Below are 25020 nucleotides of genomic sequence, written 5' to 3'. Positions count from 1 at the left end.
CTAATTGATCATATAGTCTAAAGAACGCAACCCACAAATGACACCATTGTTAATTAGCGGGCTGCAGGCTAGCTATCACAGTAGGATAATTCAACAAGTTACACAATTTTTATATAAATGTTATTGATAACATGTTTATAACGATGCTTACAATTAAGAGTATTTTGGAAATGGTGATAATTGTTGTTTTTGTGTATCACATACATTTATCATTCATATCATGTGATGCTTTTACCCTCAACAATAATAGTATTGCCAGTGAAACAGTATCAAAGTTTTTGAATCCCCCACTTTGTAAAAGAAGTGCAAAGTGCAAAGAAATAATGAGTTTGCTTGTGTTGCAATTATCAAAGATGGAGTCTTCTATACAGAGCTCCAAAGAGTGTGGACTTTTATTTCCACAACATACACTGCAGTGAGTGGGCCAACCTGTGATGGGATGCCACCAGCTCTGCAGTGCTTTCTGCAATGGACACCCTGCTGCAACAGTACACTGATTGAAATAAATCAGGGGAATCCTGTGATCCCCTTCTCATTGTTCGAGTGAAAGCCCTTTTACAGGATTACTGAACATCCCTATACAGGATTACATCCACGCTCAACAATAAGTATTTTAAATAGCTTCTGAATGGGCCACTTCAGAGGCCACAGAGCATAGAGTGCTTTTGCATATGCGGCTTCATTTAAAATCGCTTTCTGTGAAATTAATAATGGAATTTTGTAGATATGCATGTGAGTGAACAGAGAAATAGTTCAGCACCTATAATAGAGTAAAGTTTTGGTTCCATTAAGAGACAGAGAGAGATACTTTAACTACTTTGAGAGGTCTATGCATCCAAAGCTTATCTTCTAATCTCCAGGCATGTACATTTATTTCTTGAATACACATCCATATATGTATTGTTTTGTTTGTTGAGGCCCTGTGGAAATATTAAAGTAGCAGTAAGATGTTCCAGGCTGTCTGTGGAGATGAGCTGCGTTTACCTCAGAGAATCAGTTCTTGGTTTTGCTCAGCAGGTCACCGTGACCACATCAGCATACTCCCGCTGCATTCCTCTCATCCTGCTGACAGATGTCAATCATCCTGGTGGATGGGTTCACCCAGTTTTTTTACATCTAGAGTAGAATATTCCCACTTAAGGAATATTGCACTTGAGGTGTCTAGAGTAGACAGCTACCTAACATCAGGAATCATTAATCGTCAAGTGTTTTTAACAGCTCTGAAAGGATAATCATTGTTTTCAGGCATACAGGACAGTTGCGTTTTTGCACTGAAACAAAGCTGGACTAGGGGCTTTTCAAGAAGTTTAAACAGGGAGTCAGTGTGATTAACAGACAGAGGCTGTTTGCTCTGTTATCCTCATGCATACACAATGAATGGAAACTGATCAAGAAAGCCTGATCAGAGGTAATAAGTTATGCACTGAAGCATAATATGATCATATTTCCTTTCAAATCTAAATGCAATTAAAAACAACAACAAATGTGATTGTGTCCTTAAAATGAAGACTGCAACACACCTTGTATGATGGCACATTCTACAAATCAATGCTAGTCAATCTAATTTCACAATATTTACTGAGAAAAAAAAAATTATGAAATGCAGTGCAAATCTAGTTTAAAATAAATACTAAAGTTTAAAATAAGTGTATTTGAATATATAGCATGTTTTGAAACTCCACCTATTAAACAGGCAATGTGAAACTACAGGTAGGGGAGGGGGATTTCTGCAAGTTCCAATCTCCATACATGAAAAAAAAACTCTGATCCTAATTAAAATTATGTGAAAACATGATGGGAAGTAAAATTATTCTAACCTGGGAAAGGCTCATTGATTGACTAAATAGTTATTTTTTTTAATGCTTATTTTAAAAGTTATAACTGCAAAGACTAGGGCGGCAATTATTTGCATTTGCAATATAATCACAATTTTACAAAATAAAATTTTCAAAACTCTGGGGCACTCAGACAGTGTTGATTATTCAACACTTAGCAAGAGTAAAATCTTTGCTTTCTTACTCCAGCCCTTTAGGTGGCAGTAATATGCTTAACATGAAATTGCTGCTACCAGAGGTATCAAATAACAATGTAAAAATACTTTGTTACCCAACTTAAGTAGAAATTTTCGCTATCTATACTTTACTAGATTATTTTTTAGAAAACTTTTTCCTCCTACTACTATAATTTTTTTCTCTACTTTCCACTCTGTTTCATTAGAGCATAATTTTGTTATGCGCTGCTTGTATTAAAAAAAAAATAACATAACCATACCATTAATTTTTTTTCATCCTGACAATTCATTTCTTTGTGGTTGGCCTCAGAACTACACTAGCTTTTTGTTCACACATACATAGTTTTTCAAGATGATGCAAAGTTAAATTTGACACTGTTTCCCTCAGTTATAAAAATAAGAAAAATAATTATAAGGAAGTTATCATCCAGAATTGTAGAAAAATGCTACTTTAATAGGGTAGCGCAATAATCAGTAAAAGATTTAAAGTATCTTTCCTCAACATTGTTGCCAGCATTAAATTTACTTTTATACTATAAGTAGTTATAATAAAATGCTACTTTTACACTTTTACTTGAATAAAAAGCTTAAGTTGATACTCTAACTTCTACAAAAGTGTTTTATTAGGATTTATACTTCTACTTGAGTAATGAAATGATACATCTGGCTGCCACGCAGAGGGAAGGAGAGAGCTTCAGCTAGCATGCAGATCCATGCATGGAGATAGAAGTAAGCTATTTCCCACTCAGCAGTAACAGTAAAGTCCTTCCTAAGCTTTTAAGGACATAAAACAATATAACCCTTGTTGTTAATGCTGTTGGCAAACCCTTAGTATAAACATTTTAAAGGAAAGCCCTGTGTCTACACCTTGAAGCTTTCTCTCTCCGGTTCGTTTTTCTGACATCACTCGCGACAAACTCTTTAATTAACACTTATTATGTATACGTATTTATTAAGCATTAGACATCAAACAGATTAAGGAAGAAATTGGAATCTTACTCAGATCAGAGAAGTTGCTTAGAGTTACAGAAGGCAGCTGCTTACCAACTGGGCTCAATTCTCGTGAACTGGCCACGATTAACAGTTAAAGAAGAATTTTATACCACTATAGTCTATCAGGCATTTCCAAACTCGGTCCTCAAGGCCCCCTGTCCTGCAGGTTTTAGAGGTTTCTCTGCTTCAGCACAGCTGATTATAATGATTACAGTAGACCAAAAGCCTGTTAATCAGCTTTCAATTAAAATCAGCTGTGCTGGAGCAAGGAAACCTCTAAAATCTGCAGGATAGGGGGCCTTGAGGACCGAGTTTGGGAATGCCTGGTCTACATCATCACATTTAGTGTGAACGTCAGTTCTGACACGCAACAGGCAGCTAATATTAAGGTGATAATTATCCTAACAAACATGAACAAAATCTATAGAAATTAAATAGATTAAATATGCCCTAAGAACTTTATAACTCATTCAAAAACTAAAAAAAAACGTTAAACAAGAAAAGGAAGTGCTATGTTTTTATTTTTAACATTTAATATGACTAACAGACTGAGTGAATGATTTTACTCTTTAGTGTTCACAAAAAACTATGACAGTACTCTCCTTTATAAATCTGTAAATACATCACTAAATAAGGCAACATGATGGCTTTAAGTAAGTGGAGAAATTGGATCTGAGATTAAAAAGTCGGACACTACTGTAAGCCGGGCTTAATGTGGAGCGTTCTGCATAGGGTTTGGTGGAATTATCTCGTCACATGAATTCTGTTTCATAGAAAACAAGTGGTAGAACTGGGAACAGATTAAACCGAAAAGGTACGCTTGCATTTTTTATCATGAATGCTCATACTGTAGCTTATGCAGACCTTATAATAGGTACTTTCTATATCAACATTAAATAGGCTACACTAGAGCGTAATTAACTGAATAGTTTATGTCATATCAGTGTTACAGTCATTAAACCCCCTGTTATTGTAACTCATACCAATATATCGCTCACGCATCAAGGCAAGTTGAGAAAAGGAAATAAAACATAAAAACAGTCCATACCATTATGACGGTTCTGCTTTAAGATAATATTACTCCTAAAACAGATAAAGCCTATGATGACCCCAGAAAAACAAGTGAACACAGTGGACATTTTTTTCATACTGTGGTAAACAGCACAGCAGAGTAGCAGCTGTTATTGCGGCTGGACTGAATTTCTACTACATATAATGTCATCCTCTGGCATAATAATGACACAGCTCAGTTTCTTCCAAACTCCAACCATTCTCTGCTGTCTGAGTGCCTCTTTAGTCTCCTTCAACTTGTCTCAGTTTGTCCACAGCTTTCAGTGATCTATGTTTCCAAAACAGTAGGACCCTTCAATGGGTGCTTTGTGTACCAGTACTTCAGTTTTTATATAATAATTAATTCTATTTACTAGCATTGAATACAGAATTTTTCATCTATCTCTTTTCTGCCTGTCTGTCAATCATAACTGATATGTTTGTTGTATCAGAGTTGGTGCCAAGTTCAGCTGTTTAATTAGTACAGACACAAGATGCCTTTGTCTTGCCATTTGCGCTGTGCAGGTTTACATGTATAAGTGCGGCTTTCAGCAACACAGTGCACCTCTGAGATAAAAGAGAGAATCTGCTGAGGGAAATCGATTTTCTCCTGCACAACACCCTCATCTATGTTTGCTGTTAGTGCCAAAAAGTCTGCAGCCGGAACCCCTTTCATGGAGGTGCTGAAAGTTAAGATAGGATGATGTGATACAAGCACATTTCTGCACATGCACACCTTGATCAAGTTTCTTCTGGTTCTGCTTTTTTGTACCTCTTCATCAAACAGTTCAATCTGAAAAACTCACACAGAAACAAAAGACAATTAGAAGAATTTTCTTGACACAATTACTTTAGTTTTTGGCATTCAGACCTTGGCAGGAAACAGTGCTGAATTTGGCTCTGGTATCCATGAACAGGGAAACATCCCTGTTCTGTACCTCAAACTGGTGGTGGAGTGGAGATGGATGAAGTTGGTCAGCCAATGGCTGCTGTATGGAGAGATCCAGAGGATTGTGTGAGCTGATGCTAGTGCATGACTAGGGAACCTGAAGATGGAGGCCCAGCTTGGATAACACAGGTTGCATAAACCTGTCCATGGTGAGCAAGCATGAGAGGTAGACAGTACTTTATTGATCACTGCCTGTGCTTGGGTAGCAGACTGAGATGTTGACTTGGAGACCCTTTAAAGTTGTGGGGAAGTCATATTTAAATGTCAAATCATTCTGGCTTAAACATGTATATAAATGTACTCTTTATCAGACTATATTGTCCCAAAAGTTAGAAAATTTCTATTTGAAAAACAAATCCTGTCTTAAAATCTGTTTGTTTGTATTTTTCCGTTATCTTATGCAGGCCAGTTAGTTATATGTCAGCTTGTACACCTAAATTCAGCCAATTATATATCAACAGTTATCTGTCTGTCGCATTTTTTCGGTCATAGCATTTTGATTCATATGTCGCAGCTAATATACGCAACGGTTGAAATAAGAATAATTTACTTTCCCATTGAGTTCCGTCCCAGTGTTCATGGGGATGGACGTCTGTGTCTTCAGCAGGCGTAGAGCTAACAGAACTGGCAGCTTTGCGAGGCAAGGGCTCAAACATGTATGGCTGTAAGCCTTCTACATCAAACCAAGCTTCTGCCTCCCTGGTGTCCTCTTCCACAACAACTTCCTCCCTGCTTTCCTCCTCTAAATAAAAAATGCATGACGGAGGAGACTCATCCACGACCTCTGACCTCACTCAGCAGAATTCGGAACTGCAACCGTTGGAACAGCCGCTTCCCTACGACTCTAAGATGAACTCTGGATGCTGATTGGCTTTAGTGGAGAGGTGGTTCATAACTGATTGGCCTGTGTTGGAAGTGGGTCCATCTAGGCTCCATTTTTGTATATAAGAGAAGAAATCAGAACAACATCCAAAGCTCTGCAGGCCTCACTGCCTTATCTAAAGTCACAGGTCATGATTTAACCACTCTGCAGAACATGTCTTCCTAATAGGAGAGATCTAAGGTGAAAAACATTGCTGACTCAAAAAAGGAACAAAAGCCCCCACACCTTTTTAAAAGATTTGCGTCCAGATACATCTGTTGTAAAACTAATGCCACATTTCAAACAGAGTACCAAAATTCAAACATGGGGGTGGTAGTGTGATGGTTTGGGACATCTTTGCTGCTTCTGGACAACTTACATAAATTCAATGAAATAAAGATCTGGCCAACTGGTTTGTGTCTATTTGCTCAAGCACACAAAAAAAACAACAACAAGAGAAATCTGTAGGTGTTTCAGCTGAAAAAAGGCTGCCAAGGGGTCACCTTTAAAAGGAGCTTTAAATGAAAAACCTGATTCAGATAGCTTCCTCTAACAAGCTTGTTTACACCTGTTTCTTTACACTCCCCATCACTCTGTCTCCATCCATCTCTATGAATCAATTCAGTTTCAAATCCGTTCAATTTGGTTTATTTATATAGCGCTAATGCACAACACATATCATCTTAAAGCACTTTACTGAGATAATAATCAAGCAGAGCTTTTAGCAGAAAGTATTCACTGAGTTAGAGACCTCTTTTATCTAAATACAGGATTTTGTAATTATGTTTTCAGTACAGCCGCAGAACATTTCATTTTAAATCATGTAGCTCTGCAGACCCATTTTTGCACCTCCACTCTTTATTAGCCAGTAATGAAACCACTATTTTAGAATAAATGTAAAACATCTGATTCTTCCCACAGAATCCATTACCAAAACACTTACACACATACATGATCACACACTAAAATACTGAGGTATCTGGTAGTCACTAGATGATCTGAAATGTAAACAAGAAATGTAATAGCATGATGGATAAACTCACAATTTCTACAAGGGTATTCAGCAAAAAATATTCAGGGTGCTCTCAGTTTGAGGGATTAGGGATGAGGAACCTTTTTCCTCAGCCACGGTAATTTTCTGTGGTCCTTCTCAGGAAGAACACAATTTTGCAAACAAAATACTTTTAAAATTATCATAGTTGCAATTAACTTTAAAGAGACTTTTATTTAGCTTTTTAACTGTATCTGTTGTGAAAAAAATGTAAGATCAATGGATACCAGTTACTAGGGTTTTAATAGGGAAGCTGCATTAATGAACTATTTAAAAGTAGTGTTTGGAAACATTAATGAGTTTATCTGTGCAGCTGTGAAACGGGGAGCCAAATTTAGTGTTATTAAAGTTATTGTTACCACCTGGCAATATTGGGAATTTATGGAAATAGCATTAGAAATAGGGTTTATGATCGAAAGTAGCATACGTAACCAGAACACAGAACTCCTAAATCCCTGTCATGGATGTTGTTCTATAAAAACGAAAGCTATAGCAGAAATTTTGCTTTTAATTCATGTCAAAGCTCAGAGTTTTTACTGTTTTCCTGTCATCAGTTATTTCCACCTAATGCAGCAGCTGAGATTGGGATGATGAAGTCGGCTCATTGCACTACCCTACCCTACTAAAAAGACAAAAACTGAATCGTTAATTGTTTCCTAACTGGAATGACTGCCCTTTGGGGAAATCATCCCTACATTCAATTGATGTGGAGGATAACCACAATCTCAGGTGTTTTTATCTCATCATCAAGCATCTGGTTTCCATTTGTTTAGACTTTGGGCTGTCAAAGCAGTAGAAATTTGATGATAAAATAAGAGGATTAGAAAAGTAGTCTTCATAAATCATTCATTATTTCTTAAGTGAATGATTTTTCCGTCCTAAGTCCAGTTGCTGTTTGAGTAGTCAGTTGGCATTTCTTCAATCAGATCACTCAACTGGGCCAAGCTATGGCCTAGAGAAAGATCCAGTTTCAATGCATTCTGGATGTAATGTGTAATCTTTTAAATATGAGCTTCTTCCAAGAAAAGGCGATAGGGGCTTCTTGATGTTAGCGCTGCATCTATTCATGTCCACTAAGAATAAAGTGTGATCACTGCAGCTGTAATTAGAATGCCTGAGATCCACAGGGTTACAGTTCTGATGCCCCTGATGGCGGAGGTCTTTCTCCCTTCAATCCAGTATCTACAGACTCACTTTGCAGTGGAAACATATCTGCTGCTTAATATATCTCAATGGATAATCACACCACATTCAATGATATGTTTTATTTTTGGGCAGAGGGTTTCTTCCACCTTAGCTGTAGATCTGTGCAGCTCCTCTTGAGTTTTATGTGCAGCTTGGCTGCTTCTTGCTTCAAACTTCTCCAAAACTTCTTCCCCGAACTGTCTGCTGTGTTCCTTGGACTTTTTTAATGTGTTTTTTCCTCTGATGATCAAACTATGAATCATTTCCCGTCGCCTCACACATGGTGTCATTTTATCACATGAAACCTACTCAAAATAAATCAAAGGTTATTGCTGCAAAATGGCGAAATTTGAAAAATGTAAAGGGTATGACTAGCTTTGCAAGAAAATATAATGATTAATGTAAAGCACTAACTAAAATATGTGGAGTGTTTGTACATACACATCTTTTATATTAAGCATGTTCAACAACGGAAATCTAAAAAAGCAACACCATTAGATGGCAATATTACTTTAATTAGATTGAAGGCTATGTAAGATGAGAATTTATACTTTCATCGCTTTAGCAGCAGGACCTATAAGAAAATTAATATGTTGGAGAAACACAAGCTCAACCAAATGATAGCAAAAAGAACAAAGGTCCTATTGTTTAAATCCCTGCAGCCACGGAGGGAGACGTGAAGGAGTTCTCCTTAATACAGCAGTGAAAGCCCTATAAAGACAGAGGACGATATTATTCTCTGTGACTGGTAGCCTTATTGACATTTAGTTTATTCTTCCATTAGAAGCAAATGACCAATCATCATATCTATTCTCCCATAATAAAGGAAGAACTATTAGATGATATTTTCTTGTGCTCTGTTCTGTTTGTTGGAGGAATTTTATTTACAAATACCTCCAAAATCAGTTGTGTATTGTAATAGTTTTTTCCCTTTATTTTCAGACAAGTTTCTCAGATCTCCGAGTGTTTTTTTTTTCTGAAAGCCGGGCTTTCTTCCTTGTTTCCTCTTCAAACTCAACGTTAAGAGTCTGAGCTATAGGTCAGAGCATCCTAAATTCCTTCTTCTTACATTAGAAAAAAAAAATATTTTTTTACTGCTTCTTTAGGATGCAGCATAGTTTACCACTAATAAAGAGCTTTTTTCTTATTAGTTCATTAGGCTAACTGTATTTGATCTTATTTAGCTCATTGTTTATATTAAGTGGAGATCATTGAATTATACGTATGTACACATACATGTTGTTAAATAGCTCCAGTAAACTTCCATATATATAACCATTTTGGTGAATATTTACTATAATAGATGTTACTTTAAAGTTAAAGATTCCCTCTTCACATGAATTCAGTGTAATCATCACATACAATTTAAATGATCAGTGGCTTAAAATCATGAAGTCATGTAATCTAGCTGATAAAAACTGGTTTAAATTGAAAATTGTTTCCTCTGTTACATATCACATGCTTTTTGATGGATTGTTTCCAGATCTATTTAAGGTAGAACAATAATCTGCAGACAGAAAATGATGGCATTAGTCTATGATTCAAACCACATGTGACCTGCTTCAATAGGGGAAGGTTATGTAAGTGACGTTAGGGGTTATCCCCTATTGTTGTTCCCGGTCACGCTGTCCTTTTCCAAACTGTTTGTCCAGCAGCCAATACCAGACAGGCTTTAAACATGGTGGTAACCCTGTCCTTCGTCCTTTGTCCTCGTCCACAGAAGGTGGCCAGATAAACAACAATGTGGGAGCGGGCTCCAATGCTGGCCAGCAGCACCCTTACCCTTCCCTCAGCCAGCTGGCTCAAGTCTATGAACAGCAGCAGCAGCAGCAACAGCAGCAGCAACAGCAGCAAAACATGGATCTGAATAAGTATGCCTCCCTGAAGGCTGTAGGTGAGTGCTACCTTTTTGTCAACATCTCTCCATCAGCACACTAAGGAGGGCATAAACTTTAGTGTCTTGATACAACAAATAAGGACTAGTTGTTGTTGTAAAGAGATGGAATAACATCATAATTAGACTTTCATTGATTTTTTTTTCTTTTCAGTACAATTTATTGAAGGTTTTATGACCCGAACATAAAGGCCAGCCAGTAGTTCTTCTAGGTTTGAAGCAGGGATGTGATTCTTCTGTCGGAGTCTTGCAGGGCTGACCTGACAGGTGTAATCGATTGTGCCACAGCCAGAACGCGCTGTAAGACACAAACTGCTAGTGGAGCTTTCAGACTGCTCAGTGCATGCCGGAAATGTTGATGAGCCATTTGATTTTTTATAGGTTTATTTCGAAGTGCCATCATATTTCACAACCTGTAGCGTCTGATGCTGGCATGAATGTTTCAGGTTGTGTTTGCTTATTTATGCATGTCAGGTCACCTGGATTTTGGTTGATTTACTCTTCAGATCAGTATTGAGCAAATATCTCAATACTGAGAGATAGAAGGGAGTATTTGGATACTTGACTTTATCAGACAAACAAGTAAATAAAGCAAATCTTATTTATTTTTATCTTTTTTTTCACACATGACATAGTATGTTTTTCAAATAATTTGTCAAAAGAAATGATTAAAAGTAACCCAGTCAAGAATTAGGAGGCCTCATAAAATCCCAGAGTGGTTTCAGTGTTTGGGGCTCAGGTCAGCATATTTCTTAAGATTCAGTACAGTCCTCCAAACCTCTTATGCAATTTAGATTCATTCTTCTGAAAGTAACTTGTCAGCCTATATGTCACAAAGTGCAATCATATCTCTATCAGATGATGTGGTGTAAAGCACAGCAGAGACACTCATACATTTCTGTCTGGTAATCCCCCAACTTTATCTAGGTTTTAAAGCTCCCTGACTGCATTTTGTCACATGTAAAGTTTGGTGGAAGGAAAAAAAAGGCTAAAACTTAAAGGTATAGTGGAGGATGTTCTTTTTCCAAGTCATCATCAAAATAAGTGGTCCTCCTAATTGTCAATCATTCTGGTGATATGGAGCTTGCTTCGGTTGCACAGTGGTAAGCAAGCACAACCCACGTTTCTAGGCCTTAAGCGCTAGTTATACTCCTGCAGCAGTGTATCGCAGTGACCTTGACGCAGACATTTTTGATTTATGCTCAATATTGAAACGTGGTCTGTGCTATACGCTATGGGCCTAGATACGGCCAAGGCGATGAGGAAGTGTGGGCGAGTTTAGTCCGACAACAGAGGGACATGATGGCGAAAATAGAGCGGGGATCCAGGTGGAAAAAGGGTCCCAGTGTTCTTGCACACCTCGCTCTTCTCTTCTAGCTGATCAAACTGCATGAGTTGCTTTCCGCAATTTGGGTCATAAAAACAAAACAAGCCGGCCTCCTGTCTGTGGCACTTTATGTGGTCAGTTACAATTTGGGTGAGGTGCAGCGGAGTGTCTGTGGAGGGGGCGGGCATGCTGTTTGTTCACTGCGACACCTACGCAGAGGACCTGGTTTCGAAGTATAAATCAGCCTTTAGTCCAGCTAGGATTGAATCCAACCTGCGGTCCTTTGCCACATGTCTCTCCCCCTCTCTCATACCCCCTTTCCTATACTCGGCTGTCGAAAAAACAAACAAAACAAAAAGAAAGAAAAAAACAAGCCACTAGTGCTGTAAAAAAATTAAACAAATAAATAAATTCAATGCTCATCCCAGTTTTTAAAATCTTCTTTTTGGAAGTAAGCTTGTATGAGGGATGCAAACAGCAACTTTAAACAGAGCGTGCACAAGGAAAAATGGGCTGGTGCATGCTCTCGCACGTGTTTAATAGGCGTTCCCTCTCTGGAGCAGGTACAGGGTTGTGCATGTGCATTTTCTTTTAAAGTGGAGAGGGCGGGTCTTTTTAAACATTTGTGAAAATCCTCCACTTTACCTTTAATAACGTAAGTTGCAGTAGTTGTAGCAGAAACCGTTACATATTAAGACCAGAGCTGAGAGTTTTTAAAGCTCACATTAAGACAAAACTAATCAGTGGTGACAAGCATGTTTCTATTATTCCTCTAAGATTAGTAAATAAAAAGAGTGGATGTTTTCTGTATAATTTTAGTTGTATTAAAGTAAAATACCACTGAAGAACATCCTGATGTTACGCTTTGAAGATCAAACAACAAAGGATTTGCTCTTCCCTCATTGTTTCACACATGTAAAAAACAAGGAGAAAAATCATCACTGCAGAGGAGGTCATGCCATTTTTTCTATTTTTTTTTAAGCACTGACAGAAGCTGCAATAGATCAGAGTGAAGAACGACCAGAAGAGTTTGAGAAAAAAATGAGAAGCGGGATGGGTTTTAGTGGAAAACCTCCCTATCTGATGTGAGACGCTGACTTCCCTTCATCTTGCCTCATATGAGCCCAGCAGACGGGGGCTGTTCAAGCTCTAGGAAGAGCAGTTTGTTAAATGAAGGAAATCTCTCTGTTCAGGAGAAAATAGGGGGTGATGATACCTGAGTAACAGGGACAAATCTAAAATAAATGTTTGTCAGTAAGTAAAGGACAAGAAGTTATCAGGTTCAAGTTTCACTACAAAAAGCATAATGGAGGACAGGAAATGTAACGTATACTTGTCTTTACTTGTCTTTGCTTTAAACAGAACTTCCTCTCAACCTGATGCTGATTGTTCTCTAATGATCTTTAAAAACCTTCAAAGTCAGAACCAGAAAAAAACTGCAGGTAGACTCAGATCCAATTATTCACATCTGGATGCTGGTAACTGATTGGGGGACATAACAGCATCTGATTCTACTGGGTTTATTAATTTAAAGCTATCACAGTAAATGGGGATGAATATCAGATCAAGACGTTTCAGATTTTTACAGGAAAAAAAGAAAACACTATTATTTTTTAATGTGACAAACTGCCTTACAGCTGAATGGGATGACTGATTTTATGAGTGTCTGTACATATTAGTTATATAATTCAAGTCTCTCTGTTTTTGCATCCAACTAGTAGGGAAATAGCTCTAACTAGATTGCATTGGGTCTGACATTAGTCCTGGCAGTAACCTGTCTGCTGCGGAGCATACCTCAGGCTGATGCTGCTATGTACATACTGAAGTGATGATGGGAAGTAAAAAGGAGTCGTGTTAAATTTCCTCAAAGCTGGTGACAAACTGCCAAAAATGACAAACAGAAAATGCAGCAGGCAAACTTAGTGCTCCTCAGGCTGTCTTGGATACTGAGATAGTCAGAAAATGAGAAAGAGTCTGAGCTGAAGGTGGTGCAGACAGCGACTGCCTGCAGGACCCAAAAATCAATCTAACTCATCTGAAAATGCCTGGAAATTATTGCAAGTTTTCTTTTTTTTTTTTTCTTATTAATGGGAAAAAAAATGCTGCACCCCTGATGTGTCTTTTCTACAAAAAGACAATTATTTTAAATGGGAAACTCTGGAGCATCAAGATGCGCCCAGGCAGCTCTTTGAAAGTAAATTCTGCCAATATTTTTCTGGCTTCTTTTGAACCAACTTCTTCAGCCATGCTGTTTTAAATGTTGAATGTTTCTCATCTTTTATTCACCTCTCCCTCCATACCTGGCTGTGTGGTTTCATAATTTTAATATTTTGACTTGATTTCCTCTCTCTTTCCCTTCTGCTTCCCTACCCTCACCTGTTTGCACTTCCCTTCTCATTCTGATATCGTCCGTTCCAGTCGGCCACTTTTTTTTTAACCTCGACATCCATCTGCCTTTTTTTCTCCCTAATCTGCTATGCTCCATATCCTTCATCAAAGAATCATTTGAGAGCTAATTGTGATCTGTTCCTATGGCTGCTCACATCCATTTTGGTAAATGAAGGGAGATCTCTCCTTCAGGCTTGAACAGGACTTATGGATGTGTTTTCATTAAGAAGCACCTTGCTCTGAAAAAGCTCCTATAACTCCAAACCTTAATTAATTTTTACGATACAGACAACAAAAGGCAATGCTGAAAAGTTACGTGGCATAAAAAAAAAATGAATAAAATGTTTAAGAAGAATTGGCCTCCTCTTTATCACCTAAATATATCTCATTGCGACCAGGGTGCACTCAGACAAACTGGAAACTTTTGTGAAATGCTGTATGTGAGAAACTTTGTCTGCGGAACAGTATTTTTATTCCTTCTGACCTGATTGCAGGCAGCCCTGGGATCAGCACCCCCCACTCTTTAATTGCCCCCCATTGCTTTCCTGTGGTCTGATGAGCCTCACTTCTGTCAATCAGTAACCAACTCCTCTGTCCCTCTGGACTGTTATATAAGGTCACTTTATTGGATTCTAAGTGAAGCTGCATATAAGAACCAACTAATGGTCTCTTGGATTCACTACTTGTCTCTCTGCAAGTACAAATGACCAATTATGGTCCCTGTTTTCTGACAAATGTTCTGCTATATCTCATGACAGTCAATGCTTCTATACAGTACATTCAAACTGTCTGAGTTTTCATGGTAAATCCCCTGTAATTAACAAAAAAACAAAAATATAACTTTTAATCTTTCCTTAGCTGTGCTTTTACTTCTACAGAAACAACAGTATTTTTGGCTTATATAACAGTGAAATTAGCTTGTTATATTTAGTAAGCATCTATATGAACAGGCAAAGATTTTTAACACAGCAAAGGGCAGAAGTCTTTCACAACAATTACATGTTAATATGTGATTTATGTGCATATGATGTGGTGGAAAAAATACTACAATTCATATAACATTACTTCCAACAAATTTATCTAAATTTATTGCCATATTTTGTTAAACCCAGATAATGGGTTCACTTTCCATCCATTTTAAATAGAAAAAATATATTTTAATTTTTCGAGAGACGCTTTTAAGATAAATAATATTTATTAAATATACAAAATAAAATGTTGTAAACTGCATTCTGTGAAATTAATTATGCAGTTTTCAGACTCATGTTCGTTTTTAGAAAATAAACAAGAAAATATAATAATAGTTTATAAAGACAAATAGAACAATTTTCCCTCTTTTATATCTCCCTAGTATTTGGGAGAACGGCCTTGCTTCCTTATTTACACACAGTGGCTGTGTCCAAACGTCCGCTCTATGCCCTAAATCTGTCAAGTAACCCAGAATTTAGGACCCAGTATTCAGGTGAGCTGCCCCCGATGCATCAACCTCAGTGAGCAGGCAGGAGTCCGAGCCAGTTCAGGCAAACAGTTCAGAACCGGACAGTTCTGAGATCCAGGAAATGCTCAGCGGAGAACAGCCAGGACGAATCATAATTAGAGAGCAGGGAGGGTTTGTCAGGTGAGCCAGCTATCAGGGTAGATCATGAAAAAATCTCTCAATCACTACTGTATATAGAGCGGGGACTGTATAGTGGACTTTATAGTGAACTCAGTTAACTAACTGCTCAGACAGATGATCACTACTTTTCGCTCCCCGTTGGTTACGTGATTCAGCCTCCGCACACGGTGCCTCCGGACACGGGCCGCTGAGACAACAAATCACCAGAATGTTTTGCGAGGGGAGCTATTGCAAAGCATTCTGGGATATATCTGCTCGACTCTTGACCATGGATGATCACCACTTTTCAAGGGGCATTGTGGGAAATTTTGAGTCCACTACTTTTTCATCCTCTAGACAATCATTTAAAATGGCCGAGCCACTATATAGTCATTAGGGCAGACGTTCGGACACAGCCAATGTCCTTTCCTCCACCATACCTTCTATATTAGTCCTTCCTTCAGCATAGCTAGATTATTCACAGGGTGTGAATAATTTAGGAGTGTTCATTATAAAACTAAATTTAACAGATTGAAAAACAGGCTTCACATTTAAACCCAAATCCTACAATTGCATACCAAACCATGTTAAGGGTCATTGAACCATGTATTAGTTGAATACAGAGGTTTGCATTGGGGAGATGAAAAGGAAGGTAAAAAGTCAGGAATTTCTAATTAATGGAAATTTAAGCAATTAATCTGCAGATTCCCACTGAAATGAACAAGGACAACAACCTCTGTAAAAAGTGAAAAAAAATGTGATGACACACGTTTAAATCTAAATCCTTCTCAGCTCTGGCTTCACATATTCTGACAAGCTGAGAAAAAGCAGTTTACACCAATTCTAACCCTAATGAAGTTTTGTCTGCCACTGATTGGCTTCAGAGAAACAGAGGTTTCTTTTTTCTTCCTCATGCATATTGTTTGTCTCTGTGGGTTGCTGCCTCTCCCACACAGAGGCACATCGAGCCCACAGAGCAAAGCAGCATGTTTTATATTTCCCCTCACGTACTCTGCTGGATGTTTGCACCGTCGAGCTGACTACCTCCAGATTGATTCACCTGTCGCCTGAGCAAGTTTGATCCCAGGAGGTGGTCTGGCAGAGACTCTGTGGGTGAGATTCTGCACCCCGCCTATCCTCACCCAGAGCCAGGCTCTGCCGTAGCCTCGCTCGCTCGCTCGCTCACAGAGTGATAAACTAGATTTATAGTTAGAGCAGCAAAGCAAACTCACTGAGTGTGTTAACTTTATCTTCAAGGACAGGAAGGCGACGAGGAGCTAAAGAGTAATGAGTTGACTTGAGCGAGGATCGGACGGGGAAAAAGGTCACATTTTGCAGAGATAAGAGGGACTGTAGCTTGGTGACACTAACTGACAGAGGAAGGAATAAATATCAGGCTTTAAAGCTGACCGCTAAGAGGCTAAGCACACACACAAACACAGACGCCTACTGAGAAAAGAAGATACTCATACCAACAAACTGTGTTTTGTGAGACTTTCACTGAATCTGTTCTGAGGCAGAGTTTTTAGAAAAAAGAAAGAAAAAAAACAGAATAATCTTACTTTATTCTGATATTCTACAGAGCTGTAAAAAATGATCAACCAATCAACAGATTCTTCCTGATTTGTACTTTTTTAAAGACTAGAACAGATCTTTTATTATTTAATAAGGGAAAAAACTTTATTTTCAGTTATTTTATTCATCATGCGTCTGGGCCTAAGCCACCTCTAATCTCTCCTTCTAGGTTAACGGCATAATGGCAACAAGTTACAGCCTGCCCTGCAGTATATATCCATCCGTCATCATAGACATTATTAAGTTCTCAGGCTAGCTATGTGCTGCTGGTTAGCTCTGGATTTATTTTTCTCTGTTAAGCTATTTTAAAGTTAGGTTAACCACTTTTATTTGAATTAGCCACGGCTGGGTGAGTGCCTATGTGTTGATTTAATAAACAGTCCTGAGAAGACCACAAACCCAAAACATGTGTTGCTGAAGTTTTCACCTTATCTTGTCATGCACCTTGGAAGTTGGTGAAGTGCAGGAAACAAAATAGCGAAGGATGCCCTGATTAGATAAATGTACGCATAAATGAGAAAAGTTACTGAAGTAGAATAGTCTGAGAATTTAAATTAAACAATTTCAATGACTTTGGAAATCAAGGGAACCATGGTGAGAACTATGATACATACTTGGAGCAAACTTAATGCATAACAGTGGAGAAGTTAGCCAGGAAAGGCTGGTCTACCAGAATGACCCCAAGAGCTCATTAAGAACTTTTCCAAGAGGCCATAAAAGTACTAAAGACATATAGAGTTCTGCAGAACCCCTGAATACCTAAAATATCACAAAGAACTGTCTTATTATTTAACATGCAGTAAAACATATTGAAGATGCGCAAGACTTAGGAAAACAAATTATTTGGATAAGACAGAAGCATGCTGTTACATTTGGTGAAAAATAAACACAGGGCTTCAGAATCAGAACATCATGCCAGTTACAGTGAGCTCAATCAGAAAACCTTAAATCCTTAAATGTATGACATTTTGGTCAAACTTTCTTGGGATCTACACCAAGACAATGAAAATCACCGTGAATATATTTAGATAAACAACATAAAATGAAAATGAGAAATTCATTAATAAGAAATTAAGATTTTGAAGTGTCCCACTCACAGTTTAGATTTAAATATTGTTCGGGTTCAGTGCTGTGTCCATAAACAAGTTCTTCATGCTAGAAAAATGCTTCCAAGCTGTTGATTCAAGCTAATTTCTCAAAGAAGACAATCTCCATTTGTTAGTCATTAATGATCATTAGTATTGGTGGGCCGTTATCGGCTGCGTTAAGGCCAGACTCTTATCTGACGATAAAAAAAAATATCGCTGTTAATCTATTCTCATAGTTGGGTTGGTAGCTGGGTCTATTCTAATGGTGACTTTCACCATATTTTAGCGCGGACATATATCTGGGGGCAAGAATGAATCAGTCTTCGAACCTGTGTAGGCGTACAGTGAAATTACCACATTGAACGTCACCTGCTGTTGCAGCCTTTTCAGAATTAGATACATTTCTTTTTTGCTAAATTTTTTATGTTTCAGATCTAGGTTATGTTAATGGTAGATCTATTGTTATTTATTTATCTTATTTGACCCTCCTCCTTGTCAGGCTCATCATGCTGTGATTAACAAGCAGAAGTAGCCATTGATCTGGTTGTTTGGTAAAGGGTGAAACAGTTTTTCTACCACCAATTAAAGTTTATATTAAAAGTTTTTGTAAGTCAACTTGGAGATTATTTTGGTTATTTTGATAAGTAAAGAAAACACCCTCTGAAATAAGAAAACTCTCTGCAAGTGATTCAATTTTGAGTGAGTCGAAAAACTCCTCCTAAAAAATAATCTGGGAACCTATCAGGTTGCAAAAGTAGCCATAGCAAGTAGAAAAACTTCACTGATGACTTGAAGAAAATCACAAGGTTGGTGGATCAAGTCGATCACTCGCAGACAAACAAAGAAAGCAGCCAGTGTGAGTAAAAATCAGCTGATTGAGTTCATCATTGAAAGCACCGCTGTGCTGCAGAGAAACAACTGATCACTACAGAAAGCAAAGTTGTTGATTTTGGAAAAGGATTGTGGCAAAGAAAGTTGTTTATTGATGTACTTTTTTCGAAAATGAAGGGATCTGTGTGGTCATTAATGATGTCTGACCCTGAAACTCCGGCTGCATCTGAGAACATGATAAACATGGATGTAATAATAAAGATGCTAGGTTTGCTTCAGGGAAAATTTATTGAACAAGTTATTATTTATGCAGCACAAGCATATCATGAATTTCTTTGGTAGAATTCAAATGAGAACTTTTAATCTAGATTCATCTAGATTATTTCAAAGATTACAGTGAGATTAATCCACCACTAATCATTAGAAATATTTGAAAGCATGCTCTTTCCTGATTTTTTACTTAAAGCTTCTTTTTTCTTTGCCAGTTCTCTATCTTTCAGGGGGACAATAGGTTCTTTTCCTGCAGACATTAGCATAGGATATTTTCTTTAAGAGGCTGACTCAAAATGATGAAATATATCCTGTTTGTTATATGGTGTTGTTTTTGGAGGCAATGTTTGTTCATTTCATTTTATTTCATTTTTTTTTTGTTTTTCTTTTATCAAAATTATTTATTTCTCTTGTTCTATGAATAGTACTTTCTGCCTTAGAAGCTAAGCTTCAGGTAAAATCTTCAGCAAATCTTTTTTGTGTTTACTTCAAACAGCTTTTCTCTTTTGCTCTCTTGCTAGCTGCCAAGTACAATGGTGAAATCTACAACAAGCGACGGCTAATGGTGGAGCTGCCAACAAAAGGTGGCCTTCCTCTCCAGCCAATGGGCAACTCCCGACCTTCCATGGGCAACATGTCTTCAATGACTCCACCAATGGCCACCAACACCATGGCTTCAAACCCTATGAGCTCCAATCCCATAAACCCCTCCATGGCGCAGATGGCTTCAATGACTCCAATGACATCAATGACAGCGATGACATCCATGCCTCAGATGACCTCGCTTTCCCAGATGACCTCTATGACTCCAATGACCTCTTTAGGTCCACTGACTCCGGAGCCTGTGGCCACCTACGTGACAGAGATGCCCAGCATCTCATCTGTCTCAACCCTCCCATCAGAGAGGCACATAGCAGGTGTAGGGGGCGGGGGGCTCAAGCCGAATGGCCACAAACCCAAAGGAAGTCACAGTCACGCTACCCACAGCTCTCACAGCTCCCACAGCTCTCACAGTCATGCTCACAGCCACAGTAGCAAGGCGCCAGGACTTGGGGCTTCTTCCCTGGCACATATGGTGGGGACCATGCCAGGTGGCACTTCCCTGGGCATCTCCAGGGCCGCCGAGACCGCCTTTGGCTCAAGTTCAGCCACAATGGGCCGTCCATTTGCCTACAGCTCCAACACAATTGCAACTGGGCATGCGATGGGGTTTGGGATAAAGGCCTGGGACGGGACTGAGACGGTGGGCAGGAGGAAAAGCTACGGGCACAAGAGACCCCAGTGTACCGTGCTGGAGCCAAACCAGCTCCACAGCACCAGGGGCCAAAGTCACAGCCAGCACTTCCTCCCCACACAGCCCTACTTTGTGACCAACAGCAAGACAGAGGTGACTGTGTGAAAGAGCATGAATAAGAAAGGCAGAAAAATATGTGCAGACTGGCAACACAAGTAATATTTAAAAGGAGATGCAAACTCCTAAGGTGTTCGGAGCTCTGGGAAAAAAGGAGTGTCATTGCTGTGACATGTCTGAGTAAATGTTGCCTTGAAAACAGCTCGCCAATCAGATCACTCAACAGACCATGATGGTGATGATACACAAATAATTAACCAAGAGCCTAAAGAACAGGTGATGTTTGTACATTCCTACCTATGTTCAGGTGTTGTCTCCTTCTCTGTAATGGTGAGAATGTCTGATTGTTAAAGAAAGGCTGAAATTTGATGTTCTTGTGAGAAACCAAACATGAGAAGCAATATCACGGTTGAAGAGTAAGGGATTACAGTAACAGAAAGGAACAGCATTAATACTGTACCCCCAGACCTTCATAAAAGGGTTACTTAGTGCTAGATGAAAAGAAATAAAAGTGTCCATGAACACAGAGAATGCAAATAGTTAACTTTAAATATGGAAAGCTCCTGGGATTTGCATTTCAAAATGATACCCAAGTAACTTTATCTTTAATGGTTATGTAAACAGCGCCGTAATTACATTTTCTTTGTTGCCATAACAAAATCTACAGTGCAGGCAAAACCCAGAATGAGAGCCTTTGTAAAACTCAGTCCTATCCAGTGATACATCACAGGATCATGGAGATCTATAGAATAGAATCTGTGTGGATTCAAATTCTCTTACAAAGATAGTCAGCAGCTTGTATTAGGAGCAGGCCCACAGTGTTATGGATCCTCTACTGTTGTCAATAGTGAGCAGGGTGTCTTTTTTGATGTATCGATTGTTAGTTTAAAGCTAAACGCAAAATATGTTCATTGTAAATTGGTTCAATAGTTAAACAGGCTACACTTTGCATCCTCAAAGGTTGTCCCCTGACCTGAACGCAGACTATGAGGTGTTTTTATTATTGGAATCCCAGAATAAAACTCTGAACTGGGGTTCCCGAACCTGTATTAGTCTGCTAGTCGAACGGATCCATGGAAAATGCCCAGCGGCATCATATGTTCCTGCAGAAAAATCCCAGAAGAAAGAATCTGCAGCGATATAAACAAACAGAGATCAGGATTCAGATGTAAATTTATGATAATCACACAGAAGGAACCCATCCTCACTCCAAACAGAACTCAACATGTTCCATTGCCGAAAGGCTCAGTTTTAAGCCCTTCTAATCAAAAGTTCTATTAGAGTTTAGCAAACTTTGCAAGTTTACATTTGAGGACAGAAAGGGATTTCATTTTACCACTGAATAAATTTATTAAAATTAAAAGGATCCTCTAGGAAAGTAAAAGATTACTGGACTTTACATCCTTTACCAGAGGGTGCTCTGCAGCTACCCGTTGGGAAGGACGTGGACCAAATGGGCCATTTTTGTCAAAAAAAATGAGTGTAAAATTGAATCTAAGACAGCACACAGGAAATGTGTGGAGCTACAGGCCTGAAACATATCAAATGGACCAAAACTAAGCTTAGATTTAAGTTGCTTTTAAGATTTTTTTTTAGACTGCTAGTCTTATGTTGTGCAATGTTATGCAAGCAAAAAACTAAATATATGGTAGTTAAAAATATAACAATCTAATCTATTTAAAACACTGCCACAAGCAGCTCTTTCTGTTAGGTTATTGACTGTACTCAAGCTTTAGCCACAGAAGGAGGAAAAATAAACAATCTATGTGGGTTAAATGACTCAAATATAAAAATAAACCTGTGAGTGTGACAAATAGGCCAAATCTTCGAAGGGCTTCTTCAAGCCTATGTGCATGTTTCAGTTTTATTTAAACTTAGCTGTTACAGCTGAGCTTCTCTCATTTAGAGTGTTGCTTCCATCTCTGTGATTAAATAAAGATCCTAGCAGGGCTGAAGTGAGAATCTAGAAGCACAAACAGCTGTCAAGCTCCTTGGACCAACAATAACTGGTCTGTAGACTAGGAAAAAGCAAACAGAAGTGTTAAAGGCTCTTTTTTAAGCAGGAGAAAAGGAGAGAGGAGAGGTGCATGTGACAATCTGGTGAGAGAAAAAACATGTTAAATTATAACGTGTCTGTCTGAGACACGTTTTATCGCCAGCGCCAAGCTGCATGTAGATTTGAGGTGCAAAGGAGTACCTGATATTACAGCGTCTAAATCAGAAATGACTAAGCAGGCGGAGTGCGAGATTAGGAGGGATATTTTTGACTAATGCTGTGCAACACCCCGCTGCCTTCGAGGGTCACATGACCTGGGACCTGATTGAAGGCACGGAACTGGAATTAAAAATTATTATAAGGCGTCACGTATACGGGACGTCCACCAGATTAACACACCTCTCAGAATGTACTGGAGGGTGAGCTTTGCTTTCCTTGTGCTCCCTCAGTGCCGAGCGGCAGGGGTCGTCACTGCAGACAAAGAGTCAGCGCTGCTTCTGCATCTGTTTTATAAGAAAGACTGTGAAACTCCAGGTATCTGTAGCTCATACCGACAATATGCTTTTTATACACAATAGACATATAAAGCCTTTCTCTCTTTTTATCTGTTTCTATTAATCCTTTGTCCCTTTGTACAAATATATAAAGGGAATGTTTTAAAGCAGAAATATCAGAAAGTTCCTTGGATTGTGATGAAAAGTTTCTGTCACAGGACAATTTGATGAGAAATACTGAACTGTCTTTTGCTTTTCCCCATGTAAGTAATCTAAACGTTTCTGACAATAACTGTTATTTATTTTCAGTTTTGTACCACTTCTTTGTCCCTTTGAACACTTTGCAGTATTTCCTTCATTTGCCAAGGCTCTGTTTGAATCCATCTTTAGTGTCTAGTTACTGTCACTTGGGGATCAAAACCCATTTAAAAGCAAATAAATGGAATAAAATTCTGATGTATCTTTACAACTGAGAGAACATCTCTTACCCTTTTCAGATCACCAGACTTTGCTCTAGAGTTGGGTCAAACTGTTCTAAAACCGCTTATTTGCTTCTGATGAATTCATTCTTTGCTTCGTTTGGCATCATGCATGGACTCCGACAAGTTTTCTCTGTTAAAAGAATTGTAGTTATATTAGAAGAAAAGTGCCATTGGATCCATTATGCAGCCTTCACCCTGTTCACTGAGCATATGAGGTTATTTTAGAGCAATTACAGGGCAGAAATCTAAGAAACAACCTGCCGTAAAGAGAAGCAGTGATAACATCTCCTTCCCAAACTGTTATTTTTCATGTAAAAGCTGTGAAAATAGGAATTAAAAGTGATGTATTTGGGGAGGCAAAGAAAAAGTGATTTTCTTTGTAGTTTCTGTGTCTTTGAACATTGCATATATTTCGCTTCATTGACATTTGCCATGGCTGTGTGTGAGAATCCATCTTCAGTTTTCAGTCTCTGAAGACATCCAAACCCAAGCAGAACAAAGATAATCACACTCTGTGAAAAGCCGTCTGCAGCCAGCCAGAATCTTTCACAGACTCCCTTCTTGTATTTCTTTCCCCGATGTATTGTAGTTCTGTTTGTTCCAGAGGTAACAGAAAGGTCAGAGTTTGGTGGATGTTCAAGATCAGAGCCAATTGACTTAATGCAGCCAGGCAGAAATCCAGAGACATTTTGTCAAATCTTCATGATATTGCCAGATTTTCATAGCCAACAACTGGTGAGCAGGCAGGGCAGCAGAAACATTTGGGAAACAAATAAAAAAGAGACTATCATTGCTCACAATTAAGGGCCAAAATAAACCAGGCAGAAAGCTGGGCTTTGGCTACTCTGTCTGGGGCACGGTTGATAGGGTCAGAACCACAGATGAGTGGGTTCTGAAGGCAGTCATGGCAACAATATTCATTACTCAGACACTCGCAGTCCAAAGTGTCACGTGACCTATGGATATTGGAGACAGAACAAATGCATACCTTAGCTCACAAAAAAAAAAAAAAAAACCTATCTTAAGTATTTAACTGGTAGTAAAGCATTAGTTATGTTAGGCCACATAGAAATAAGGTAAAGTGAAGTTTGCTGCCTTTCCAGGTATGGAAACACCGTTTAAATAGAGTTTAACTTTAAAATGGAAGAAAGCTTAGCCTTAAAAAGATGTCCTAACCTAGTTTCATACATGTGTTCCTAATTATTTTTAGTTATTATGATTTTGAAGTACATTTCAGTCATAAGACTTGTAGTTGGCAGAAGGCTATATTGTTCTTATGCCTCTACCTTTCAAAGGTCCTCCAAGTCTAATTAATTGTGAGATATTTTCTCCAAAGCCCCTTTTATGTGATTGTATCTATTTTTATTCTCAGTCAGGATCAGATCTGGATCCTTACAAGGCATTACTAAAACCTTACCTTTGTTTTTTTTTATCCAGTCTTGCAGCTCTGTCTTGCAGCCCTTCCCCCTTGTCAAGATATATGGAGAAAATAAGATATTTATTTCACATCATTGACAGCAAAACCCTGCAGCTCTTTTAGGGTTAATGCTGGATTCTCACTTCTTGGGATAAATATTTCCAGTTGATAATTCTAATTTTCCCAGGTTCAAAGTATATATATATATA

At 38.5% G+C, this 25020-nt stretch overlaps 1 protein-coding gene across 1 annotated transcript in view; it reads left to right on the top strand.

The window, feature by feature from the left end:
• LOC107086234 (protein shisa-9A-like) overlaps positions 1 to 25008 on the top strand; it is a 66640-nt gene extending 41632 nt beyond the window's left edge. Inside the window, exons 3-4 of the mRNA XM_015377049.1 lie at positions 9822 to 9995; positions 19593 to 25008. Of these exons, the coding sequence (XP_015232535.1) occupies positions 9822 to 9995; positions 19593 to 20470 (1052 nt within the window). The 3' untranslated portion in view covers positions 20471 to 25008. The remainder of the gene's footprint in view (positions 1 to 9821; positions 9996 to 19592) is intronic.
• The last annotated feature ends 12 nt before the right edge of the window (positions 25009 to 25020 follow it).

The sequence above is a fragment of the Cyprinodon variegatus genome, unplaced genomic scaffold (assembly GCF_000732505.1).
Source record: "Cyprinodon variegatus isolate N-32 unplaced genomic scaffold, C_variegatus-1.0 Scaffold146, whole genome shotgun sequence".
Classification (NCBI taxonomy): Eukaryota; Metazoa; Chordata; class Actinopteri; order Cyprinodontiformes; family Cyprinodontidae; genus Cyprinodon; species Cyprinodon variegatus.
This window is presented reverse-complemented; position numbering and strand designations above follow the sequence as displayed.